At 31.3% G+C, this 27,226-nt stretch overlaps 4 protein-coding genes across 4 annotated transcripts in view; 1 reads left to right on the plus strand and 3 right to left on the minus strand.

Annotated features, from left to right (window-relative positions):
- LOC113400071 (probable cytosolic iron-sulfur protein assembly protein Ciao1) overlaps positions 1-27,226 on the minus strand; it is a 100,074-nt gene that overhangs the window by 3,263 nt on the left and 69,585 nt on the right. The window lies entirely within an intron of this gene.
- Positions 2-7,299, plus strand: LOC113400069 (F-box only protein 21-like). The gene is made up of 10 exons (XM_026639459.2): positions 2-347; positions 428-556; positions 1,615-1,761; positions 3,321-3,510; positions 4,326-4,511; positions 4,831-5,132; positions 5,209-5,347; positions 5,428-5,502; positions 6,423-6,633; positions 6,850-7,299. The coding sequence occupies exons 1-10, from the start codon at positions 175-177 to the stop codon at positions 7,032-7,034; spliced, it is 1,737 nt and encodes a 578-aa protein (XP_026495244.2). The 5' UTR covers positions 2-174; the 3' UTR covers positions 7,035-7,299.
- Positions 8,747-10,905, minus strand: LOC113400072 (methylosome protein WDR77-like). Its single transcript, XM_026639465.2, has 6 exons — positions 10,579-10,905; positions 10,144-10,313; positions 9,871-10,047; positions 9,507-9,672; positions 9,258-9,429; positions 8,747-9,013 (listed from the first exon to the last, which is right to left on the minus strand). The coding sequence occupies exons 1-6, from the start codon at positions 10,688-10,690 to the stop codon at positions 8,806-8,808; spliced, it is 1,005 nt and encodes a 334-aa protein (XP_026495250.1). The 5' UTR covers positions 10,691-10,905; the 3' UTR covers positions 8,747-8,805.
- LOC113399924 (tyrosine decarboxylase) lies at positions 13,212-25,279 on the minus strand. Its single transcript, XM_026639205.2, has 10 exons — positions 24,846-25,279; positions 18,527-18,578; positions 17,686-17,756; positions 16,626-16,862; positions 15,136-15,675; positions 14,876-15,065; positions 14,681-14,745; positions 14,371-14,588; positions 13,821-13,901; positions 13,212-13,393 (listed from the first exon to the last, which is right to left on the minus strand). The coding sequence occupies exons 1-10, from the start codon at positions 25,158-25,160 to the stop codon at positions 13,282-13,284; spliced, it is 1,881 nt and encodes a 626-aa protein (XP_026494990.1). The 5' UTR covers positions 25,161-25,279; the 3' UTR covers positions 13,212-13,281.

Below are 27,226 nucleotides of genomic sequence, written 5' to 3' on the forward strand. Positions count from 1 at the left end.
GAAAATAAAAAAATACTCACCTTTAATTATCACCAAATTATATTTATATAACAAATTGTATAGTACGAGGCCCTGTTTTTTTCGTGTTTTGATTTAAATACATATAACATAAGTAAAATATATACGGAGTAAATAATATAATATAAATAGCTAGAATATTAATGTAATGTAATCATGGAAAACATTAAGATAAATACTTCCCTAGCGTCTTTGCCTGATGAAATAATATCATTAATACTTTCAAACATTGAGCCTCGAGATATCATCAGATTTTCAGTTACATGTAGACGGTTTTATGAAATTGTAATAAATAATGATTACCTTTGGAAAATTAAGTATTCTGAAATGTAAGTTATTTGTTTGAATTATTATTTACAAGTACTATAGCTTAAATGACTATTCAGTAAATATTTGTTATATTATCCAGGTTACCTAAAGAAATTGTCACAGTTGTTGAAGAAAATGATTGCATATGGTTAAGAGAAATGATTCAATATTATAAACTAAGGAGAAAAATATTTATTGAACTAGTTTCTATGTCTCCAAAATCTTTTTGGTAAGTAATATTGTAGCCATTTGAAGATATGTTTATTGTACAATTACATTGAAATATTATGGCAAATCCGGATAATTAAATGGCAGGGGATGTTATCTAAATTTATCATTTAGCAATCTACCGTAGCCTAAATATTTATTGTTATATTGAATAATATTGGCTAAGTTATTATTATTTTTTTAATTTATGTTTAAAATCTAATACCTGTAGATTTCTGTAATTAAATAAGTAGCTTACACTTTAGTGATAAAAGCCATGAATACATACTAAATGTATTAGTTAATCCACACCTTTTACTGTTACTGAGTAACAAAATATGATATTCATTTGATTTAAATTTTGAAGATTGTTCTAAAGCTAATAAAACTACACTTCTAACTCCTGTTAGAAGTGTAGTTTTATTCTATATAATATCTTTAAATGTGTAAATATTCTGTACATAACTGAACTCCTCATAAATGGTTGGATTTATATGTTTTTTTTGGCTGAATTGGAGTAGGTTCTATGATGGTTTAGATTACAGACCCAGTAGGAGACACTGCATCATCAAGTTGGGATGGGCAGCTAGTATTATAGTATTATAATAGAAATATATGTTGAATTCTCATGGATATGTTTCTTAATCTATGCTCATACTTATGACACAATGTATCTAGTGCAATATTAAAATAATAATCTAATATTTAGTGTTTTTTTATTGTTATATTTGTAGTTATTTATATATTTTTTTAAATTGATATATGGTGTCCATTTGCAATATAATTGTACATTGTAGTTATCTGTCATTCTTAAAAATAATAACAATGTTTGGTTGATTGAGGTGGCAATACTCGATAAATGAAATTGTAAAAATTGTACAAAAAAATATTTTGCATTTTGTATGTTTCAAATATGTCTCTTGTATATGCATATATGTATACATATGGCCATAAAAATATACTTTATGCTTATGCTAAGTATTTTTTTACCTGGTACTGCTGCTTGCAGCTTTAGTATAATCCTAATATAAAAAATTTAACACATGACCAAGTTGACTCATTTTAATAAAATATTTTTAGGAGAGTCTATGAAGTATCGATTGAAGATGTGAGAAGCTTTTTTGCATTTGCAACGGAAACGAATTTAAGTTTTTATTACACAATCCACATTCTACAAGGCATTGTTAAAAAAGGGACTAAAATTTTAGATGCTCTAACAATTGTAAAGTACGTATTTTGAAATACTTTGTTACATTTTAAGATCATTATTATTAATTGCAAGATATTTATCTTCATATCAATAACTTTATATATATTTTGTACTGTAATTTATCTTATTCATTCCTTCAAGAAGTGTTTGTGAGTAATATATTAGGTATTATTATTCGGTAAGTAATTCTCAACCGAATCTCATGCGACATGTTATAACTATTGATAACCATTCTAAAATGTATTAGATACACGTATCTATCCAAATGGCGTATCACTGTAAGTCGGTTGTCAACATTTCACGAGTAAAATACGAAGTGAATTCTTACAGAATAGCAATGCCGTCTGTTAGTTCACTTTTAAAATTACAATTTGAACTTAATCTTAAAAAAGGGATTTAAGTTGACTATACTATCAAAATCAAAGTATGTATACTATATTAGATTTAAATGACTAGATCGCAGTACAAAATAACTAAAACAAACGAGCCCACTTTATTACCTTTGTATGCGTGTCGGTTACGCTTGAGTCACAAAACGTCATACTAGTAAAGTATACTAGTGCGCGTGTTTACTAGGGGCCATCTATTTCTATTGCTCAGTATTAGATATATAAATAATCAAAGTATACCTACTTCATTGAATTGTAGGTCTTTGAATTAAAAAAAAAGATTAGCCTGTAAATGTCCCTTTGAAGAGAAGGATCGGAGATAATTCCATCATGTTGCTAAAATGCGGTTTGGTGGATACATATCGCAGATTCACATACATAGATCATCCATCCAACATACAGGTTTCCTCAAGAAATTTTCCTTCACCGCTGAGCACGGGGTGAATTATAAACATAAATTAAGCACATGGAAATTCAGTTAGACTTGCCTGGGTTTGAACCCACAATCATCGGTTAAGATGCATGCTTTCTAAGCACTGGGCCAACTCAGCTCATCTCTTTAAATATCTAGAGACAATTATTTAAACAATGTAGATTGTAATAATTTTAGGTTTAAAATAGGATACATATAAACACTGCTTTCATTGTATTTTGACGACCTCCGTGGTCGAGTAGTGTGTACACCGGTTTTCATGGGTACGCTGAGGCCCCGGGTTCGATTCCCGGCCGAGTCGATGTAGAAAAAGTTCATTAGTTTTCTATGTTGTCTTGGGTCTGGGTGTTTGTGGTACCCTCATTGCTTCTGATTTTCCATAACACAAGTGCTTTAGCTACTTACATTGGGATCAGAGTAATGTATGTGATGTTGTTCAATATTTATTTATTTATTGTATTAAATATTCTAATCAATAATATACCCAACGGATCATCACATAAGTTTTACATGTTGTCAGGGATAGGGACAGAAAACTGGCCGTTTTCATGCAGGCGGAATTTTTTTCTCTAAATAAGAATTAATTTAGGGTGTAGTAAAAACTCTTTTTTGCTCTATCTTTCCATGAATCAGAATGTTTGGTGTCTCTATTTCTTCTAAGCAATAATTATTTATAATAATGATATAAGTTTAAGTACAATACAATTTATCTTCTATGTGCATGTGTTATTCTAAAATAAATGTATCGTTTCAGACCATTGTATACATTGACTGTAATGTATTATACGAAAATTGTTCTTCGTCATTTGATCCAAACATATCTTGCTATTAAATGGGTAAAGCTGCATATGAAAAACATGTTGACGCCAGAAGTTGTTATAACGTTCTTCCTGCAGTGGATAGACCCCATTAATATTTATACCGATGAAGAAGTTGAGATTAAGGTAAGGTACTTAAAAATATAGCGCAAAGTGTTAATGTTCTGCTGATAGAATTTCAGTGTAAGAGTGTGTGTGCTCATACACAGATGCACTGACTATTCCATAGTTCGATATAACGGGAATTTAACAAGACAAGTTATAGTTTAGCTGCATGACAAAACTCTATCAGTTCCCAATTCTGGTCTGCGAATTTGGCCCGACCCGTTTTTGGCACCCAGGAACTCGGGTACTGTAGCGTCATCAAATAGTCCCCAGACGAACATTTCAGCTGTATTTTCGTTAAAAATGTGCCCATACGGTGCAATTCAATAAATTTTATTACGCAAACAGTAAAGTAACCGGTAGATATCAACACTGCTGGGCTATGACCTCTTTCTCTTCGAGGCGATGGTTTAGAGTACATTCCAACACGGCGCTCCAATGCGGGTTGATGGATACACACGTGGCAGTTTCAATTTCATTTTCTTGATATTTTCCTTTACCGCTGAGCACGAGATGAATAAAAAACACAAATACAGCATATCAAAATTTAGTGGTGATTGGATTTGTATTCATAATCATCGGCTAAGATACACCCGTTATAACCACTAGGGCACGCCAACTATTTTACTGGCATGTGTGCCTTTAAATAATACAGACCTTTAACACGTCTGGTAAGATTTCTTAGGGTAGTATATATGAGATAGGTGTGTGACATAGTAGGATTCAAATCTATTGTAATTTATAAAAAGTATTTATAAGTTAGTACTAAAAAAAAATGATTACATACATTTATACATAATATCTTTATAATTAATTAAATGTATGTCTTTTTTTAGATCCAGGGCTTAGTAGCGAAAGTTGAAAATGTCCTAAAAGAGGTATACTCAAATAATAGCAACGAAAAAGAGGATTTCAAATACTCCGATAAAGAAGTGCTGCTTGCATTGACACAAGTAATATATAAGGATGAAAAGTTTTCTGTTTGCGCGAACACCAAAGTGATAACCTTAAACTTAGCAAAGGTTAGGTTACTACTTAAAGAATATTTCCAATTTATTTTAATAAATAAAAATAAAGTTAAACAAACCTTAGAAATTAAACTTTTAAATTATGAGGTAATCAGCTGTTTTTATGGTTCATATTTTTAAGTAGTTTTATATTGCTGGATATATTTTGAAATAGTACAACAGGGGTTCATTGTAAACGAATGGCCAGGGCGTTGATCAAAAATATGGTGCCAAAATACATGCGCGAAAACATTGTACGTTAGGGTGGTTGGTCACTGACAGTCGACGGTTAGTTTATTGATAAATTTTAAAATTGATTTGTTTTACTTTACAGGTAATAGAGGAAAGCAACGGGAACATCATAACATATGCAGTGATTTATCACGCTGTTGCAAAGAGGCTTGGTGTGAAATGTGATCTGATTGCATTTCCAAATCATTTATTCTTAGAGTGGCAAAATAATGAAGATCCGAGTACGCCGTTGTTCACAATAGATCTGATTACCGGGTCTGTAAACCCTAAGAGACGGTGTCCTTTCTCACAGAGCGCAAGTAGTGAATACGAATACGTTCCCGACTCCCTCCTGCAGTACGTATATTCTTCTTACATGATATCAAAAGGGGCTATTCGAGATTGGTAAATACATTTCCAGTAATAGTTTCATTGGATTCTGAGAGAGAAGAAATATATTCAGTAATATCTTAATTTTCAGCAAAACTCAAAATGCAATTCACCTAATGGACTTCCTTGGTACAACGCACATAAATAACAATCCTTACAAAAATTTCTTTACTTATTTGATAGAACACTCCGATACTCCGGTTATGGATACGCCACTCAATATGACATATGTAACTATTTACTTATTACACGTTATATCATTCTTTATATATTACATAGAGTATTAAATAAAGCGATAAAATTGTTTCAGATACATGACGTACATCTTCAGATGTTGGTGGCATTAGCAAATTTAAATCCGGCTCCAGAAGTCGCTTATCATACCGTAAGTGAGAAAATGATTTAAATTAATTCACCACTACTAAACAAATGAGACTGAAGTTAAAGATTAATTATCCCACCGAGTCTAAGTCTCGATTATGTCTTAATGTATACTTCTATGTATATTAATATTTTAAAGAGTTAAAATTTGTTTTTATGTATGGGGTAATCTCAGGAACTAATGATCCAATTCTAAAAATGCTTTTACTGGTAGAACGCTATATTATTCCTAATTGCTATTAGGTAGGGAAGAGTAGATAAATTATATTAATATAATATAATTTTCTTTACTAATAAATTGCATCCACGGAAAACCTGGACTGGTCGCTAGCACTTTATACACATATTTATTGCATTTTATGCATTCACAGCACAGTTATTTTTTTGTGCAGCAACATTTCCAAGTGTCAGTGGACAATATCCTATAACAAGAAATTCCCTAACTATTGAAGAGTCAATATGGTAACCATTGATAATAATCCTTCTAACAATTACTTCTTCGTCTGCGGTGTTATTAAATACTTAATTCTATAAATATTAATCTTTTATAATAATGACGTGAAACTCGCATATTACTTTTGTTATATTATGTCAATTCAAGTAATTGGATTTTTGAATTTGATGAGCAGCATTAAACATATAGCAATAAATGCTCGCAAATCTTCATAAATTTCACTAACATTTCACTAATCTTATAGTTTTATAAAATAACAAGTATTGTTTGGATTCACCATATATCACAAGAACCTCATAGACAATTATTATGTTTATAAATATACTGCTTTGAATATAAAAGTTTTTAGCTTATAGCATTGTAGCTTGTAGCTAGAACGTGCTGATTTAGCAATTAGCACGTTCAAGCTTTATCAGCACGTTTACAATTACAATTTACACACATTTAAATATAAAAAGTTAATGATTTAGGTTTCAGTTAAGAAACACCGAAGTTATGTAACATTCGCTGTGGGTATGATATGTTACCATAAAGTATACAACTATATGTGCATCATACTCGGGTGGGAACTCGATGGCTCACACTTACGGATACCTACTGAAGATAATCTCGGCCTTGGGCGGGATCAACCATTTTATCGTGTTATTGCGGGAGATCAGTCGGAAAGATATGTAGCTCAAGGTATTAACTATTTTATAGAATTATAATGTATATTTTTTGATATTATTGATGATCTAATATTATTTTAAGATTGGGAACTTTAATTTTATTAGAAATATGAAAAGGGTTTTAAAGTTTTAATATTAAAAATAGAAATATTCAAATTTTTTATTATAATAGAAAAAAACTTGTAAGATAAATGTTATTATTTATTGTAAAAATATTATTGTTTTTCAGAAAACTTAATGGCAGTTAGGACGCCTTTTCGTATACATCGCCTTGAAGATCACATAGCTAGAGAATTTACTCATTTTGATGGTTTTTCTTACGTTCCCAATAATGAAAAGATTTTAGAGTATCCGAAAGAACAACTAATAACTGAAGTATTCAGAAAACGTTTTGTCAATGTTGCTATACCATAAATTATAAATAAATATTATATACCATCGTATATAACACTTACATAAAGTTAATTCACCGATACTTAAAGATCATTTTTAAGTGTATTTTTGTAAAGAAACTATTCATTAATTTACTGGTTAAAGTTTTTTTTCAAAAGTGTATTATGTCTGTAAGTGTAATATAGGCGCAATCTAAGTTAGCCGGAATGATGTAATATTAACAAGTTTATCGCAGAAATTATTTATAGGAACAAAAGTGCGGAGTATTCGGGAGGAAGCTTGAAATGCGCATACGCATGTGCACTTACAAATATTATATGGTCAAATATCGATTATGAATTTAGATTTAATATCAATTTTATTCCATTAATTGTATGGTATAATTAAAACTTGACTGACTATACTGATTTAATCAATATTTAAATTGTTGTCTAGTCATTTTAGCAACTAAATGACAACAATTTGAATTTGATATGGTTTTATTTCGTTAGCGGTTGATTTTTATAGTCAATAAGCAAGTGTAATGGATTTATTTAAATTTAGTCGATTTGTGTGTAATCGCTATTTCTTGTTTTAATAGTGGTTTTGATATGTATTAAGAATATTATTTAAAAAATAGAATATAATTCTAATTACTTAATAATGAAAATTGACGCTGAGGTTTAGCACTGACTTCAAACGTTTTTTAAATTGTTTTATACAAAATAGATTTTTACAAACTAATCTTTGAAAGAATTATGAATCAGTGGCTTCTCAGAGAGCTAACTCCATTCCGGCCAACTTAGCCAACCTAATATTACCTACCAAAATGTATAAATTTAATTTTTACATGTTAAGATATATTAAGATGTGCATATATGTATATTCTTTTGGTATATTAATATTATAAAATATAATTTATATGGTGTATAATATAAATATTTTTTGGTGTAACTAGGTTATCTAAGTTTTTTTTTTTATTTATGAATACATAAACTTTTAATTGAAATAAATGAATATATTTACTACAATTAGTATATTATATTGCATGTGACTATCTATATATGGGCGTCATTTTAGTTAGACGGAATCTTAGCAGATTATTAAAAAACAAATGCAAATTATTTTATAAATGCGTAGGTACTTTGATATAAATAAGTTTTTAACGGCTTAACATAGAAATGTTGTTTAGGGAGTAATTAGTTAATACTGCTATGTTCTTAGGAATGTCAAATTAATATAACAGAATGAAATAAATCATTATTTTACCTAAACAGGCTAATAAAATATACATGTTGTACAGTGTAGTATAAGTTTCACTGCAACATACCAGAATAATGACTAGGATCTTAAATTAGTTAATCATAAACTCTGCTTTTGTTAGATATCCATCCACAACAAACCATTCTGCGTCACTATATTTTATTTTACTTTAGTAGCAGGTTAAACTGATTTCTCTCTTTTTGTCATTATTGATTTGACATTCCAAAGACACAGAATTGTTTATTTAATCACCTGCTACACAATGTTTAAAATTAAGGCCATATTTTTTTTATTGAGAAACGGTACTCATAAAGTACAATAAACATGTTAATAGCTTTTATATTACTAAAAAGATTATTGTGTTGGGTTACAATTATTCATAATAAAGTTTCTTTTTGAATGACCCAGACAATAGTTGTCATGAAAAGGAAATCATACAGTTAAGATTTTTATGTGTAGTATTAGGTTTGATTAACAATAAAAAAGCAAAATGAAAAATAATAAATCTTTGAAGATGCTATATTTACTTTATTTTTAACTATTTTTATTCTTAATCACACGGTAATCTGTGGGTCTTTAATTCACCATCCCATCCCACAGTATGTAAGACATTCCTCTCATCATTGTCCCACACCAACCCTCTTACAAAATTACTGTGTAAATTTCTATTTTCATAAATTAAACTCAATTTCAAATCTTCACTGATGTCAAAAACTGATACAATTTTATTATCACAACAAACAGACAGTCTGTTACATCTGAAATAAAAAAATATTAGATTTAGATTGTAAATTTGGTATGCTGTATTTAAATCATAAAAATATAAAAGACTGTAAATATATATATATATATATATATACTTTTTAAAACATACCTTATAATATTAAATATAATGAATGGACTTGATTTTACAATAAATCATGATCAACAAAATGTTTTTAAATTTGGACCAACATCAACCACATGGATTTTAAGTACAAAATATGTATTTAAATAACTTACTCGGGTTGAATAACTATTTTATGGACAGCAGTTGGTAGTTCAATGAGTTTAGTTGCAGTTTCTGGCTTCCGTATATCTATTAAACTGATAAAACCAGCTTCATCACCAAATATCAAATTATTTTCATCAAACCATTGTAAGCATCGAACACCACAATCATTTTTAAATAATTCTGAAATTCAAAAAATAATGCCACTTATATGATGATTTAAAATTGTAAATAAAATATGATGTAACAACAATATTTACCTAAAGCTGGTAAATCAATTTTGTCATACCACAAAGAAATAAAATAATCCAATGATCCAGTAGCAAAACTTGTGTGAGACCTAGGTCTGACTGAAACTCCATAAATGGATCTACTATGAGCTGCAAAGTAATTTCTTATACATATCAAGTCTATTGTATCCCACACCTGGAAATAAAAACGATTTAAGTAATTATACTAATTATTATATAATTATTACATTTGAATATATTTAATAATTTGATATGCTAACATTGTACTGTACAGTATGCTAGCAATTTTTTTAACGTGTCTGATTTGTTGGTTAATGTATTTTTTTTAAATAAAGCCTTTTTTTTACTCATATTTACTAAAATTGATTTCCACCTTAATATTGCCATCTGCACCAGCAGTGACATATTCCTTATTAGGATCTAAGCAGTCTACGCTTAACACGGCCCCATCATGTTCAGCTACTGATAGATCTTCACTCCATTGATTCCAAGCATCATCTTCTTTACTGGACCATAAACTTACAGCCCCACTGTCTTCACATAGAAAAATCTATAAAAGATAGGAAAATATGGTAATATAAAATGAAGTCATTTAAGTAAACATTACAAAATACTATTTTTCTAATTTTTGTACAGAAGTGGTTACCTTATTTGAATTTTCTACAAAACAGCCATCTGCAGTCCCACTGGTTAAATAGATGTCTTTTTTTGTTGTTTTTCGAATTTTGTTATCTTCTGTTCTCTTTTCAAAAATACTGGCACCCCCATTCCAATATCGTCCAGTCAACTCTGAACATCCCACCAATACAGTTCCATCTAAAATTGCAAGTTTTGTTCTGATTATTTTGAAGCACTTAGAAGTTTTATGTAGTGACAGAAAGCATTTTAATGATTATCAGTTTTTTTTTTCCTAAACTAGTTTGATTGTTCAAGATAATAAGTACTTTGCACAAAAAAATAATTAAAGAGACTATTACAAAACACTTTTATGATTATATTATTTTTTCTAACAAAACTTATTTAATTAGTTAACATTAAAATAAACACCTACCGGTGTTTAATATAAATAGAAAATAATTACCACTGTGTAAGCGAATGTAGTCGAGATATGATTGTGTGCAAGTTCCTGTGGTGTCCGTTCTATAAACTTCAGCATTTAAATGTGGTGGTACGATTTTATTACTATTATCCATTATACTATTAACACGTGAATGCCTCTAGTGCTGTTGAAATGACGGATAACAATATTTTAAATATTTAATTAATCCAATTGCAACAATATATGACAATATTTTCTATGATTATATTTAAATTTCTTGTGCTATTCTTATAAGAAACTCTAAAGCTACTTTAGAATATAAATTCAAAAAATAAGACTCCAAATTGCTTTGACAAGACTCGGTGGTTATCGAAGTCTGAAGAGTGATGAATAATTAAATAACAAGTGACATTGACAATGACCAAAGCCATGTTGGATGCGTTCAACTAAACACTTACAACGACTAAAATATTCTTTTAACTGTTTTTAACTGCTTAAAATTATAAACTTATTCTTTGGGAATTTGCTTAAATGTTTTTTTTTTCATTAAAAATCTTTCAAAAGAAAGCACGGTACGTTTTTGGTTTCAACGTTTTTGTTCTGGCCTTTTCATTTCACATTTCATCAAACATTTCGGCCTTCAGAACCAAACCCGTGGACGGCCGGAGACCAAAGTGGAAAATGAAGAATTAAAGGCTATTGTGGAAGCGGATCCATAACAAAGCATTTCAGAGATAGCTGCAGGATTCGGGGTAAGTGATAAAACTTTATTAATCCACTTGAAGCAAATCGGTAAAGTAAAATAACTTGAACGATGGGTACCTCATGAATTGAGTGAATCGAACTTGCAAACACACGTCGAATGCTGTACTTTGCTTAACCGACACAATAATGAAGGGATTTTAAATCGAATCAATACTTGTGATGAAAAGTAGATACTGTACGATATAGGAAGCGCTTGTCGCAATGGCTGGACCCTGGAGACCCAGCCAAATCCTACCCTAAATGAAAATTAACTCAGATAAAGTGACTTGTGAGTGTTTGGTGGACTAGTGCCGGTGTCGGGCACTACAGCTTTCTAAAATCTGACCAAACGATTACGGTAGATATGTTTCTATTGTCAACAATTGTAAACCATAAAGGAAGAACTACCTACTAAGCAACCGAGATTGGTCAATCGCTAGGCCGCTGCTGCTTCACGACAACGCAAGAACACACACTGCACAACAAACAACCACTAAGTTAGATGAGTTACAATTGGAATGTCTGCGACATCCACCGTCCTCCCTGGACCTTCCAACAGATTACCATTTTTCCCGGAAGTTGGACAACTTCTTACAAGTAAAAATATTTTTAACTCCGATGCCTCATGTTTTTTTAGTAAAGGGATCAATGAACTACCTATGAGATGGCTAAAGTACATAGATAACAGCGTTGCATACTTTGATTCATTAAATACATTTTACAAAAAAAAAACTTTATATTCCTCCCGTACAAAACGCCAATTTCATATGTAAAGACCTAATATATTTAGAGTATATTTTAGAACTTAACTCGTAATCTTATAATCGGCATAGATGGCTTTGACGTTTTCAGTATTAATGTGCTTATTTAAAAAAAAAACACATATTGAATGCTTATCGTTTAAATCACCCACGACCTTATTTTCGCTCAAGCCGAGCTCACAACGACCCATGTAAAGAGCTGAACTTGGTTTTCTGGTTTGCCATATAAGGTATTCCTGTTTTTATACTTTTTAAATGCGTGACCCCTTTTCAAGTCAACTAATTCTGGCCACATAAATCATAACTATTGTTTTAAGTACTATATATTTATTTTAATTATGTTGAGACCTATACTAAAAATAAGAGCCATCGAGTGTTATCAAAAGAATTATATTTGACTACTTTCGGTAGATTGTCAAATAGATTTGTCTTAAGGTAGCGAGTGAAAATCAATTTTTTTATATATATTATGCTATTTTAACTGTTGAGTAACTATTCTTTATTGTTTGATTTAAAATTCCTGCGTCCTACGTTGCCCTTTAAATTAAATTTTCAATTCTCTTAATATCAATTATTTTATATATATTTTTTAGTATTGAAATTGTTCCTTAACTGTTTTTTTATTGCTTACCAACGAAGTATCACATAATTTAATACGCCTTTTGTATCGCTGTGGTGTCGTCTGGCCCATTTCATTCACGTCGGACAATCTCATGGGAGACTAATGCGCAAACACATGTATTATAATCCGATGAGAAGGCCAATCCGACACAACCGGAAACATTCTGTACCTACCATTACTCATAACAGTTATTCTACAATCATTCTTATATAGTCAATCATAATTCTAAAATCAGTAAAGATATAATTTAATTTAAGCTATTATTTAATTATTTTTTTTACGCCAGCGGCTTCATTTGATTGATTTAATCATCCTTATAAGGTTTTTCATTCAGGTTATAGTATAATTTATTTGCATGTTAATTTGTTTTTATTGAATTACACACTTGTTTCCTCATCTTGCGTGTTCCAAAAATTCTAAAATATATTTAAATCTCTAAAATCTGTAATGTAAAACAGGCCAAATGGAAAAATGCTTTCTATGATTTTCGGTCACTTACGGTGAAAATGGTACAAGTTATTATTTAAATAGTACAAATAAAAGAAATATTTAAATGCTCAGACAATGATTTATTGATAATGTAGTATATTATATTCAACACCGATAGTATAAGCGCAGTCAGTTTGCGGAGGGAGAGGGTGCACGGCGCTCAGGGGAGGCGCCTGGCGAAGATCCGCGGCGACCATGGTTGGGACTCTTCAGTCGTACCATCGTGTCGAGGTGACGGAACCTGTTGATTATGTAATAGTAATATAACTACTTATGACTTGTTGAACAATATGCACAATGATCGGTACTAATACAGACGGATTAAGTTTGAAAAAGAGCTCCCATTTGTAGGTTTATGATAATGCCACCTTAGAACCCAATATAATCATAATTATATGACCGACAACATTAAAATTTGCTGTTTGGGGGAATATAAGTATGACTTTCAAGGAATCGGTAAAATAATTGACCAAACTTATATGCCTACCAATATTTTTACAATTCTATGTATTATACATCTGTAACGCAAACCGCTGACGCTCGATTTTCGCCACAGAATATAATTTCGAGATTCACTCAACTTTATATCCCAGTGATATGAAAGTTACAGTTTGATTTAGATGCAATAAGTATTTTTTTTATAATTAAAATAAAATAAACTTATTTACCTCAGAGGCAAATCATTGGCGTCATGATCAACGCTTTGAAAGAAGAAAGCAAGTGGCCAGCTTATCCAAGATGACTGTTTTCTGTGATAAAAAAATAATAATTATTAAATTTAATTAAAATTTAATATATATTGTTATTGTTCGAACGAGTTTTCTAGTAACAAAACTATACTTAAAGAATTAAGTAAAATAAAATTCTTACTTTGTTTCAAGTTTTCAAACGTGCATAGAAACTTACTTAAGTTAGGATGCAGTTCAGCCGCTAGCGAAAAGAACTTTTATCTTAAAATATACTTAAGTTTCTTATTTTTAACCATAACAACGTACGTAGCTAGCGGCAATAGCCCGAAACTACTTTAAACCAGAAGTATACTACAGTTTAATGTCGTAGTTTTTATTTTAAAACTACTTACCTTCGTATAAGTTTCATTCAATATGCTATTTATTGTTTATAGAAAGGTACATTAATACATTATTTGAAAAAAAAATATGATTGATAACAATTAATCAAATGCTCCAAGATACAAATATTAGAAAACAAAAAACTCACGGTGTAGATGGTACAAGTTGAATTGAACCAGCTTCAGAGGGCGTGTCGGGCGAAGCAGGCGCTACGGACGGCGGAGTGCCGGGGCTGGTAGGCATGGGCGGCGGAGTCTTGTTAATGGCCGGGTTGTAGATCTTCGGGTCGCTAACCATGCGGACGAAGAACGAGCGCTTGTGGGCTAAAGCAGCGCGGTGGCGACGAGCCCTTTCTTCGTTCAAATCCTGGATAATATTTTAAAAATTAATAGGTCTATCTTATTTAGGATACCTATAAGATGTGTTTTTATCTACTTATTTATTATCACACAAGTTACCCTCTCTTTGTCAGGTCCTTCTAACAATTCTGTAGCGAAGTCAGTAATGGTATCCCATGCATACTCTGAAAATACAATTAGTTTACTGAAAAGTTTAGTAATACTTATTTAATAATTATATGTATTATTTATTTGCATGTCTTAATTATATACTTACAAATAAAAATTAAAAATTGTTACTGTACAAAACATTACCAATATCTTCACGCGTGGCGTGTTGATAAACAACACAAAAACGAATCACATATTGATCGCGGACAGAAGCTGGGACCATATGGATCTTCCCCGAGGCATTCATAGTACTTAATAATTTTTTGTTCAATTCGTCGACCGTTTCGTGATTTTCATCAGGACTTCCCAGAAGCCGAAAGCAAACCAATCCCAACTAAAATAATAAATGATGGGTCATCTTTTGTACAATATATAATTATCTATTTTAAAAATATATTACAAACCTTCACTTGGTTAACCACTTCGAACCTTGAGTCCTTCCTAACTAACTGCTCAAAATACTTCGCAAGTTCGCAGTGTCGTCGGACGTATTTCTGCAAACCGCTTATTCCGTAACTTCTCAACATGAACCACAACTTGAGCGATCTAAATCGACGGCTCAATGGTATACCCCAGTGGCGATAATCAATTGCAGTGTGATCGTAGCAGTGTTGCAGATACAATGGATCGACTACAAGAGCTGATGTCAGTAGGTATTTATTCGTTACCCACAGCAAAGAACAATCAAATGCGGTAAGCATTAGTTTATTCGGATTAGTGTTGAATGAATCTGCATATTCGATTCCTGCCAGATGATATTTATGTTCGGGACAGAGAAATGAGCTGCCCGCATACGCGGCGTCGACGTGAAGCCAAACGGAAGGAAATTTCCGGACCACTGGTCCTATTTCAGGTAAGTTGTCGAAGGAACAGCAGGATGTGGTGCCTAGTGTGGTCGCTACGAAAAACGGCACTAAACCAGCTTCTTCGTCTTCTTCCATGGCCTTGAAATTAGGATAGTAATATCATATTAAGGTTTTTATTTATTTTAGTTCGTTGGGTACATTATCTAATTTATTTAAATTTTAATATCAAGTGACAATCAAAACAATAAAGTTGGATACGTTTGTAACATAGAACGAGACTTTGAAAATGTTTGTAGTTATACGAAAGCCAGTGTAAACGTAAAATCGTTGTTCCCTATATTTACTTAAATAATACGATTAATTAATATACAATAGATTAATTTATGTTAGGCTGTAAAAGGATTCGTTTCAACATTAAATTTATACAAATAATAGATATTATTATCTTATCGTCTTTGTTAGACAAAAGTCAATTTTGATTCTAAACGGGTTTTATTTAAATTGCTTCTTTCATAAGAGGGTTGAATGATGAATTTTCAGTATTCGTGGCATAGAAATTGGCGCGAAATGCGGCATATTGCCTCTCGGCTCGCCACGTATTTCCGGCATTCACGGGCGATTCATTAAACGACCAACGCGGAGCGAAGCGACGATGGGCGGGCGGTGTCTAGATATGACGAGGTTCGTTTCTTCAATTAAGGTCCGATTATCAGAACCTCATCACAGTCTACTTACTTCGTTATTTCTTCACTCAATAAATTTATACTATTATATATAATTATTATATAAGTTATGGTGACGCAAACATTAAGTTTTGAATTTGTTTTTTAGTTTCAAATTATTTTAACAAAATACTTAGACTTCTACCGTTTTATTACACATATTACATATAACCGCGGACAACAAACATTTTAATTCAATAATTTTTTAACATTCTCTCGAGTATTAAAATAATTAATTACTTAATAAATTTATGCCTACAATAAAATAAGGTAGTAGTAGTAGCAGTAGTAGTAGTAGTAATAAGTACTTTTATATTTTATACTTAATATATTTTAATAATAATGATTTAGATAAATTATACTCACTTCTTTCAAAGTTTCGCCTCTTAAGCAACCGTGCTCGTCAGGTTGTAAGATGCGAAGTTTAACGAAGCTAATCATAGCGGCCTTTTCGACGCAAGAGTGGGCCTCTTTCGAACAATATGCGATTAGCTTGGACAGCAAGAGACCCTCATCAACGGTGGGAAATTGATGCTTCAACCGTTTGATACCGGCAGCCCTCGCGGCGAGCATTGACACAAGGACGCACTCGCTAGCTGACCCCTAAGATAAAATTAATTTATGTAAGACTACATTTTAGGATTTAGAATTACTCTCATAACATATAACATTATATTATTATAAAAAATCTGCTTTAAAGGTTAGTAGGCTTGGTAAATCGGTTGATTTACCAAGCTAACAGTAATATTTAGCCTGAAGATGTCCTACCGTTGGGCATACCATCCTGTTAAGGGAATGTTTGGTTTCTATTCCAAACATTATGTGGATAAAAATGTAGCTTAATTTCATCCGATATTATTTCACCACCGAGGACGAGATGACACAAATTGCTTGATTTGAATAATCTTCAGTTAAGATCTACATTTTAAATCTATGAGGCCATCTTATTATTTGATTAGGTTTTGAAATTGTATGTGAATATAATATAGTATCTATCTATTCATATAATAAAATTGCAGTATTTTAATATTACAAACAGACGTTTGTAATATTAAAAGATTTACTAATTGCGTATGTATGTATACTCGGTACATATACCAAAATAACATCTTTTTCAATTTTTGTCTGTCTGTTTGTTCCAGCTAATCTTTGGAACGGCTGGACCGATTTTGACGGGACTTTCACTGGCAGATATCTGATGTAATAAGGAGTAACTTAGGTTACAACAATAACTTTTTTGACGAGAACGAAGTCGCGGGCACAGCTAGTTATGTTATATAATTAAATGTTAATATTATTATATAAATATTTATTAGTAATTTATAATGATTTTCAATTAATCTGAAACGCCTATACGCAATTATAAAATTATATAATACATAAATTAGAAAGTTTTAGTTGCAGTGTATTAATTACTAAGGCTTACCTCAATAACGCCACCGCCTTTACTACCTTCTTCGAAGGGCAGAAAAGCTGGAGGTAATCCAATTGCTTTACCTTTAATATTAAAACATTTCAAGTAATTATCTTTTAGTTTGATATGTAATAGATTGTCTGATGGCAACTTAACAAGAATGGTAAGCTGAAATGGTTTATATACAGATTTGGCAAGCATGGGATCTACAACTAAGGTGCTATGTTGTGATGTGATTTTGCAAAAGGCACCTGATTTACAGATTGCTGATTGTTATAAAAATTACTGATAGTGTTCGTAACTTCACATAAACGATTCCACCGAGTAAATATATATTAGAAAGTATATATAAAGTAAATATATATAAATTATGGGATATTTTTTTTTATAAGAACTATTTTGGTTAAAATGATGAACATTTATGAACAAATCAAAATTTAAAAAGGCTATCATAAAAATCATCAATGCGGGAATGATTGTTTGCCGCATTTTCCCCTTAATACATAATATATCCTATTGTTGGAAAGTAATTTTTTTTTATTAGATTATCCAGTTAAAACCATATTTCAATTAAAAGTTAATAAATGATTGAGTATTCATTTTAGACAAGACATTAAAATGATTCATAGATACAAATATATACGTGAACATAGAAAACTTAAAATCTTAGGTTTTACTGGAAAATCTTAAGATTTACCGTAGTTCGAGCTTTTACAGAAACATATAATATTGTCAACTATTGAGATGGTGAATGGTCGAAATGCGAAACTCGCTGGGGTATAGACCAACACACTACGTTATTCAAAAGCAACACCACACCTATTTATGACAGACTATTACGATCTCTACTTACCCATCCAATCTAACATAATTACTTCCAACTCGGTACAGGCTGGACTGGCTGCCTGGAATATAAAAATAAATTCTTGATACGATCATCAAAATCATTGCGTGCTCTTGTTTTAGGCCAAAATGTATGATAATTTTGAGCCGAACCAGTATAGTTGAAATGCATTAAAATTTAATTGCAAGTACTGATTCACACATTTTACCGTGTTAAGTAAAACCTCTTTTTTTAACATAAATGTTTTATATATCACGAGATATGTTGAGATAGTTAATAGAGTTAACAATAAGTAATTGTAATATTAACATTATTAAGTTGGTACGTAAGTCTTGCTTAGCTGTAATTCAGTGTATACATAATTATTATTATTCGGCATAGACCTTACTCATATTTAGCCTTCTAGCGTTCTGTCAAATAAAATTGAACCAATCAAAGTCAAGAGATGAATTAGACAGATGATTTTACTACTTTTAATTAATTTGATATAGGTACATATATTTATAACAATAAACACAAAAAGTTACTTTACACGTGCGATGTAGGCTAAGCACGCGCGATTGTTTCAGATCTAATAATTGCTATCCATACTAATGTGTTTTAAAATATATGTCTGACCAAAATTGACTCAAAATACACTGTTGCAATTTATATTTGTAGTAAAATGATCTTTGAGTCCAAGCATGAATTGCAAGAATATAGAGTTATTTAGAGACTATAGAGTTATGTTGGTTATTCTCTTAAATCCATTCTCAAAGAGAAAGTTTAGAGATTATTTCACCACGCTGCTACAATGTGAGTTGTCAATTACACATGTGGCAGTATATCATCCAACACCTGCAGGTTTTTACACGATGAATATCTTCGCGATATTTTCCCTCATAACTGGGACTTATAAACACAAATTAGGCACATTAAAACTTGCTCAAGTTTGAACCCACAATCATCGGTTGTGACTCAAGTGTTCTAGTCCCTGAGCTAGGCTAAGAATATAAGTAGAGCAGTGAAAATATAACTCAAATAAATAAAGTTAAATGCCGAGATGGCCCATTGGTTAGAACGCGTGCATCTTAACCGATGATTTCGGGTTCAAACCCAGGCAAGCACCACTGAATTTTCATGTGCTTAATTTGTGTTTATAATTCATCTCATTCTTGGCGGTGAAGGAAAACATCGTGAGGAAACCTGCATGTGTCTAATTTCAACGAAATTCTGCCACATGTGTATTCCAGGAGCAGCGTGGTGGGATATGCTCCAAATCTTCTCCTCAAAGGGAGAGGAGGCCTTAGCCCAGCAGTGGGAAATTTACAGGCTGTTAATGTTAAAAAAAATTACAAAGTTAGTTGTTATATAGACAAATAAGTAGTAGGAAGAGTTAGGACCATTAATATTTCTTCATTCGGCACACTGTACTGTGCTTTAAGATCTATTTTTACGTTTTTCTTTTCAAGTATCAAATACGACTTATTATTATATATACAAGTATTCGATAATATTAATATTTGATTGTTTTATAATTGTTCTACATAAGGAATGTATCAAAATCTTTATTACTCATACATTAATGTAATTTCAACCCGTGCTTGGACTGTAGCTGCAACTTACAAGCCATCATCAGTTATTTAAAACTCCGATTGCAGCACAATCAATATCATTGCATGTCTTGATGTTGGTACTTAAGAAATGAAATACTTTGTGTTTAAATATATTACGTACAGAAAATATTTACAAGAATATATTTAGAATGTTGAAATACATGATGAATCTTCTTAGTAATCTATTTATTTATAAACATAGAATGTCCTTAACAAAAAAATTACTTATTTCGCAGAATCTTTTAACTTAACTTCTGTAGGGCTCTCGAATTTTGTAAGGACAAATTAGCTTATCAAAATTCTCTACTTCATAGGGGGATATTATACAATAGATGTTGAGTTTTAATGCGAGCGAAGCTGGGAAAAAGCTAATTTATACAATTAGGTTCCCATTTTTAATATTTATTGTAAATACTTAAAAAGCAAAAATATCTAGTTCCTATACAATTAATGTGTTCTTTATAAGTAGCAATCCTCTTAAAACTTTAACTCAAAAAGGTTATGATTTGACCGATGAATGTATGTACGTATGTTTGTTAATCTGTTCTCTCATAAATCTATAATATAATAATAATATAATCTTCTTATCATAATTTGACAAGTGATATATCGTTGACAACATCTTGATCGCCCGCTGGTTAAAGATTATGTTACGTCACTTAAATTGAATGTGAAGAAAATAAATTTTGAATTATATTCTTAATATTATATATATACTATTTTCTATATTTAAAATGATTTTAAACCACTGGAAGAATTTTGATACGCTTTTAACTTTAAATATTAGCAAAAGATATAAACGAGGATAGTTTATAGATATCATTGTTAAGTATTTTATTCAAAATGACTGAACGATGACGGTGTTTTAATCAAAAAACTATTTTTGTACGCTTACATGGCTAACGCTGGCAATATCTCCAATTCATGGTTAATCCATATTCAGATAAACATGTTAATTCCCTTGGGCGTTTAATATAGCTCGAATAAAATGGTAAATACAAAAGTACACGACTCATAACGCTCATTGAATGAGTAGTCACGTGTAATGTGTAACATCTGACATTTCATCTTGGTAAGCAACATCAAAATAATTATAATATCCTCTCGGAATCGGAAAGTGGAATGATACCATGACGACCAACACAATAATGTTTAAGATAGCCATTCGCAATAAGAGACCAACAATTGAAACGAATTTGTATTTATCATGAGCCGTGTAACTGTCTTTTATGCTATAACATTAGAATAAATATTTTAGAAGACATCATTGTATTCAAGTTATTTGCAACGAAAAAAATCTTTCGATGTGAAAGGTCGCCTGTAACAATAAATTTTGGACTTGCCAGGTGTAATTATACAAATCTGAATCATTAAATCGCGGAAAATTTTTGATCCATTTTTTACAGTAAAATAACGACTCGAATCAATTTTAGTATTATTCATATTCATTATTTATGATAGAATTATGGGTATGAAATAAATATACCAACTTAATATTTTCCTGCAAAAGCGCAATTCTCATGTTCTTTATTTAAAATGGCTTCGCACGTGTGCAACGTGCGTAGCCGGGGTGTGTCGCTTGTATCAGATAAATATCATGAGTATTTAAAAAGGAATATTTACCATGTTTTTTATTTTTATTTGGTGGAGCTCGATACTCGTGAACAAGACATTCGTAGATAAAATATGGAGCTCCACCAAATAAAAATAAAATCCATGGTAAATATCACGTTTTAAATACTCGTAGTAATAAAAATAACCATGTTAAATTAAAATCTTATAAATATCATGAGATTTTAAACTACGAATACGTACGTATCGCTATACTGATATCGTTATTTGCACATTTCATTCAAAGCCAGATCGATAGCAAACAATGTTAGATAAAAATAATAATAGCCGGTATTAGGGTCGAATTCAAGAATACAATAATTCATTAAATCTTATTTCAAGTTTCAATAAGTCAGATTCCTAAACAATGCAAGTAGATGTTTTAATAATAAAGTTATTTATTTTTTAATGTTGCTCTTATTTCTTTAATCATAACATTCAATTATATATAATTTAATTTAGGTAAAAAGTAACGCACGATACGTACTGTCGAGCACTTTGTATAACGATTATGTCAAAAATAAAAAAATTATGAGTATTACTAAATACACATATGACATATTTAGTCCGTAGTCCGTGGTCCGTGGAGAAAAAAAAATTACTCCTTTGCAGTGGTATGGCGGCCATTGGGAACTGTCGGAAAAGTATGGCAAGGTGATTTTCGTGAATAGCTACTCGACGATGATTTTGCATAGCTAATCATTACATATTAGCCTGGTACAAATGGTTGAATTGTTTTATTTAAATTAATGTATTCGCGTCGGTATGGCGGGCTGTAAGTCACACCCGAGAAGTATGGCATTACGCTACCGCCTACTTCTTTTTTTTTCGACTATTTGAAAATACAAGCATTTTTGTGGAACAAATCGCGATTGGGCCGCCGTTGCGAGCGCTATGACCATCATTTTCCTTTCTGCCTTTACGTAATTAGACCCCTGAAGAACCGCCATACTGGTACAAATGACCTAGTATTTTGTGTCATCATCTCCCGGTCTAGTGGTGTTCACTCAGCACCTGATGGAAAATTTGGCAGTCTTCCTACCTATTGTAAAACATACTAACTAAGCATATTAAAATACTACGGTACTGTTGCGGGTCTAGGTAATTTTGGCTCTGAAATGTTTTTTTTTTAAAATCTGTATTTAAGAACTGACGTGGCCCACGGGTTAGAAAACCGATCTTAGCCGATGATTGCGAGTTCAAACCATGGCAAGCACCACTGAGTTTTCATGTGCTTTAATGTTTGTGAAAGAGAACACCGTAAGAAAACCTGCATGTGTATAATTTCAATAAAATTCTGCCTCATGTGTATAACCAACACACAATTGAGCAGCGCGTTGGAATTAGCTCCATATTTCATTATCCATTCAAAGGGAGAGGAGCCTTTAGCCCGCTGTGGAAAATTTACTATGTGTAAATAGGCATAGTGAAAATAGTTCAGTACCATTTTCTCCTCTGTTTGACATCCGATTTTTTTGTTGTGTACCTGTTAACTAGACATAACAGAATTTTTTAAATTTATAAAATTGAATGAATTCTGGAAATAAACTATCGGAAATATTCAAATTTAATATGCTCTCCTCAAGTTTTCATTAACGATTATAGTCGAATTTCAATCACTGGGCGAGCACTATTAAAAGGGCTTTTGAATTTAATCATATTCAAATAAAGCAAATCCCTAAATTATGAAAAGATTCGTATAACATTATTTTGAAAAAAAAATATTTTTTTGTTGATCAGTGAGAAGACGAACAAGTTATATCGACTATAAACATTGATAAAGACAATCGGCTTTTAAAATAGTTTTATGACTATTTATATCTAAAAGTATAAAATAGAATCCTTTTAGTTTGAAGTTACAACATTAACTTATACAAATTTCCGAACAATCATTGAGAATATTGCTCTGCGATATTAAACTCGTTTAATTTCTGTTAAAGGATCAGTAAATATCGAACGTGCTTTCATAATTTTCAGACGACTGTTTATTCTTATTCGACAATAGCTCTTTTACAATGAAACAAATAATAATAATTTATTATAAGATTTTTTGCTTTTTTGATAATTTTTAAATATCAGTATTTATATAAAACACAGACGTAATGCAAGGTGGTACTTACATGTAAGGTAATTAATAAAAATAAAGTTTTTTAGTGAAAGATGTAATCTTCAAAGTATATTTAACATATTTTTTTCATTTTGGTAAAAATAAATGAATTAATGATATTCAACTTTTATCCAAAGAGTCAAAATGAAATTTTAATTATTTTTTGTCAAATGTACAAACAAATATACATGTATTGGAAAATAACTACATCAATTAAATGCCTACTATGCCAATTCTATCGTAATTCTTAAAATATTCATACTTGCTATTTCCATGGATTTAAACAATACCAAGATAATAAATAACACCTACATACATAGTCAAAGCAAATAATTAAATATTTCGTTACTTTTATATTAACTGTAATTATTATTAACAAATAAAAAGACATCGCTATGCATAGGCAAACTTTTATTTCATTCAAATAATTGACAACACGTGGTTTTTATCATTTGGTTAATAATACGTACATATGTATTTTTTGGTTTTACAATTAATTCAACGAAACTAAAAGTTTAATTGTAAGTGAAAGAATAATGCTAATTCATTAATTATAATTCTATTGTTTCGAGTCTCAAACAGGGTCTGTACTTTCAGCTTAAATTTTTATACGTGGGCAGGTAAACACAAAAATTAAAGGCGGTCACTAAGTTTATGAAAACGTGCAGTAAAAATCACAAATAACAATAATTTACAAATGTTAACCTCCTAACTATGAAAATAATCAGATTTTCAGCCATTTTAACCCAACAGCAAGAAGACTAAATAAAAAAATTGTTGCAATAATTTACGTTACTTAATTAAACACATACTTCCTTCAATTAATTATATTTAAGAGTATATGTTTAGTTATTAATTAAAGTAATAATCTTATATATATTTTCAAAGTGTCATCTTTACAATATTTGTATTTTATATTTTTTTATTGTCTTTTCCTTAAACGTTATAGATGTTGTTTTTAAATTGACCTAATTTTTTTGAAATTATTAAAAACGAAATATGAAATTATAATTACCCAAGAGAATCCTATACAGCCAATTCCCGCCGACAGCATGTCACCAAGAATAGAGGGGTAGGCATTACCCGCCGGAAAATAAGCGTGGAAATGGGGATGTTGCCAGTGAGTTACACCGGGCATTATTTTGCTTTCTATATCACCCATTACATCGTCCCAAGGCTCAGGATGCATAGGAGCCTCTGATGGAAGTGCAGCTCGAAGATATCCCGGTTCCACAGATGGGGTCACGCGCCTCTTCCGCAACGTATTCATATACATACAAATATAATCAACCATTTCTTTACCCCGTACACGAAACTCGTCTACATCCATTGTAGCTGTTTAAAGTTGCCTGTTTTTGTTTGAAGAGTGACTTTATAAAAATAAAAGTTCAGGCATTAAAGTTCAGGATGTGGTCTCAACGGCGCGGCGTCCTCTGGCAGACTCGACCACCAAGCGGCAGCACTTCTTTGGTCGAGAGGCGGGCGGTGCGCGGGGAACGGACGCGTATGTTAAGCGCCACGACGCTCAGGGTGAGGATACACTAAGCTAAAGTTTTATTTTATTCTCAGTGGCATTTTACTTCCATATAAATTAAAAAATATATTCGAATTTGAAATTGAATGGAAGGCTTTCAATTATTAAATTTGATTTATTATTATGTATTTATTAAACAAGAATGACTAATCTAGAGTTAACTCATAAATAAAAGTGTTGAGATTTTTTGCAGTAAATATTTACTTAAGTGAAATACATAAAAACAATTCGGTTTTGAAATAGTAAAATTTAACGTCATTGCCGCCCGCCCTCGCTTGTAACGCGCCCTGCGGCACTCCGCCCTCCATGCCACTTCATTGAGTCAGCTGAAAGCTCAATGTTCTATAATACGTATGCATTTCTTGCAATCTCAAACTTCAAGAAAAATATTTCAAGCTTGTTTTTGTTGTTCATTCATACATAAAATGTATGTATATATGTAAAAACAAATTATAAACTTTTTAATGAATACACTATATATATCATCAGAAATAACATGTATTTCGATACTTTATCATCATATTTAATTATATTTTAATATAATAGCCATAAATTGCTATTGAATGTAAAAGTTCACTTTAAAAAGTAGGAAAATGAATATTCAATTTTTTGATTCTACGCAGAAGACTGTCATTTCCAAGTACCTACTTCATCTAAAAAGTTAATGAGGAGTTTCAATGAATAAAACGGTTACTTAGAAGATTAATATGGTATCGAAAATCAGCTATCGCCACTGGCTGAGCTTAATTTGAATTAGCTGGGAGTTCATATCACAGCGTCCAGACATCGTAGCAATCTTTGGTTGAAGTGACTTTTTACGCCAATGGTCTGTGTTTTTTTCCCCTTATTTTTCCAAACTTGTGCCAAGATCTAGTTATTATTCTAATCCAGATAACAGAATTACTATTTTTACACGGAGCATTTTGTACAAATATCCGGTAATAAATTATATTAAAAAAAACATTGACTGATTGTTTAATTGTATGAGAATAGTTGAGTCCATGATAGGATTAATTATGCTAAAGAGACAATATAAATAACCCTTACATTTTGTAATCAGAATAGAAATAATGAACAGATGTTGTTTATCTCCGTCTATCATTGGTATTAGTTTAGCTCATGCCGTTTTAATACCAAATAATTTATTATTTTGTAATGATTGAAAAAAGCCAATATGTAAATAATAGTAAAGTATACATTTTACTCGAAAATGTACTTAGACCTTTTTAACACCAGGTCATAGAATATGAAGTTTTATGATACACTGTTTTACATTATTTATCTGATGATGTAAAAAATGCTCTTTAAAAAATAGTATAATGTTTTAGTGTCAAGATTAAATAGTAAGTTTTAATATTATCATATAAGTAATAAGTAGTAAAATGTCTTCAATCTCACTGTCTTTGATTAGTTCGAGTTTGAGAATACAAAATATTTGATAGTACCTATGCCAGAAGGCTAAGTTAGAGTAGAGACTATGGCGGTCGCTGGGGTTTTAACGAGCACCTAACCCCCGGATCGAGAAGGTAGTGGGTGCCATGTGCAGACTGCTGCCTGGGAGGAGGGATAAAGATTGTCGGTGTTATGCGATCGATGGCCCTCCATGGGCGTTCGTTTGGTCACACAGATTGTCGAATGTACGCAACTATGACTATGAATGAGGGAGGCCATCCACTTTGCACGATATTCTTCAAGCACGTTTTCCGCCGTTGAACATTCTGGCCGATATGGACGTGAGAGTCTAACAGCAGACCCCTGTCCTCCAGTGCGCTCGAAGTGTGGAAGCGGAATACTGGAGAAACGGTGGACGCAAAAATGCGTTATTATGGAGCGGCCTTCAAGACTTGATGATACAAAAGCGA

This window comes from Vanessa tameamea, chromosome 8 (assembly GCF_037043105.1).
Source record: "Vanessa tameamea isolate UH-Manoa-2023 chromosome 8, ilVanTame1 primary haplotype, whole genome shotgun sequence".
NCBI lineage: Eukaryota > Metazoa > Arthropoda > Insecta > Lepidoptera > Nymphalidae > Vanessa > Vanessa tameamea.

Excerpts from the sequence above, each read along its gene's own strand:
- LOC113400072 (XM_026639465.2), bottom strand. The coding sequence starts at position 10,690 with ATGGATAATAGTAATAAAATCGTACCACCACATTTAAATGCTGAAGTT. Across the intron at positions 10,048-10,143 it reads TTGTAGAAAATTCAAATAAG|ATTTTTCTATGTGAAGACAG; the intron begins GTAACCACTTCT and ends TATCTTTTATAG. Across the intron at positions 9,673-9,870 it reads GTGCAGATGGCAATATTAAG|GTGTGGGATACAATAGACTT; the intron begins GTGGAAATCAAT and ends TTTTATTTCCAG.
- LOC113400069 (XM_026639459.2), top strand. The coding sequence starts at position 175 with ATGGAAAACATTAAGATAAATACTTCCCTAGCGTCTTTGCCTGATGAA. Across the intron at positions 4,512-4,830 it reads TAACCTTAAACTTAGCAAAG|GTAATAGAGGAAAGCAACGG; the intron begins GTTAGGTTACTA and ends TTTACTTTACAG. Across the intron at positions 5,348-5,427 it reads CGCCACTCAATATGACATAT|ATACATGACGTACATCTTCA; the intron begins GTAACTATTTAC and ends AAATTGTTTCAG.
- LOC113399924 (XM_026639205.2), bottom strand. The coding sequence starts at position 25,160 with ATGGATGTAGACGAGTTTCGTGTACGGGGTAAAGAAATGGTTGATTAT. Across the intron at positions 16,863-17,685 it reads AAGGCGGTGGCGTTATTGAG|GGGTCAGCTAGCGAGTGCGT; the intron begins GTAAGCCTTAGT and ends ATTTTATCTTAG. Across the intron at positions 13,902-14,370 it reads CAACTTGTACCATCTACACC|AAAACAGTCATCTTGGATAA; the intron begins GTGAGTTTTTTG and ends TTTTTATCACAG.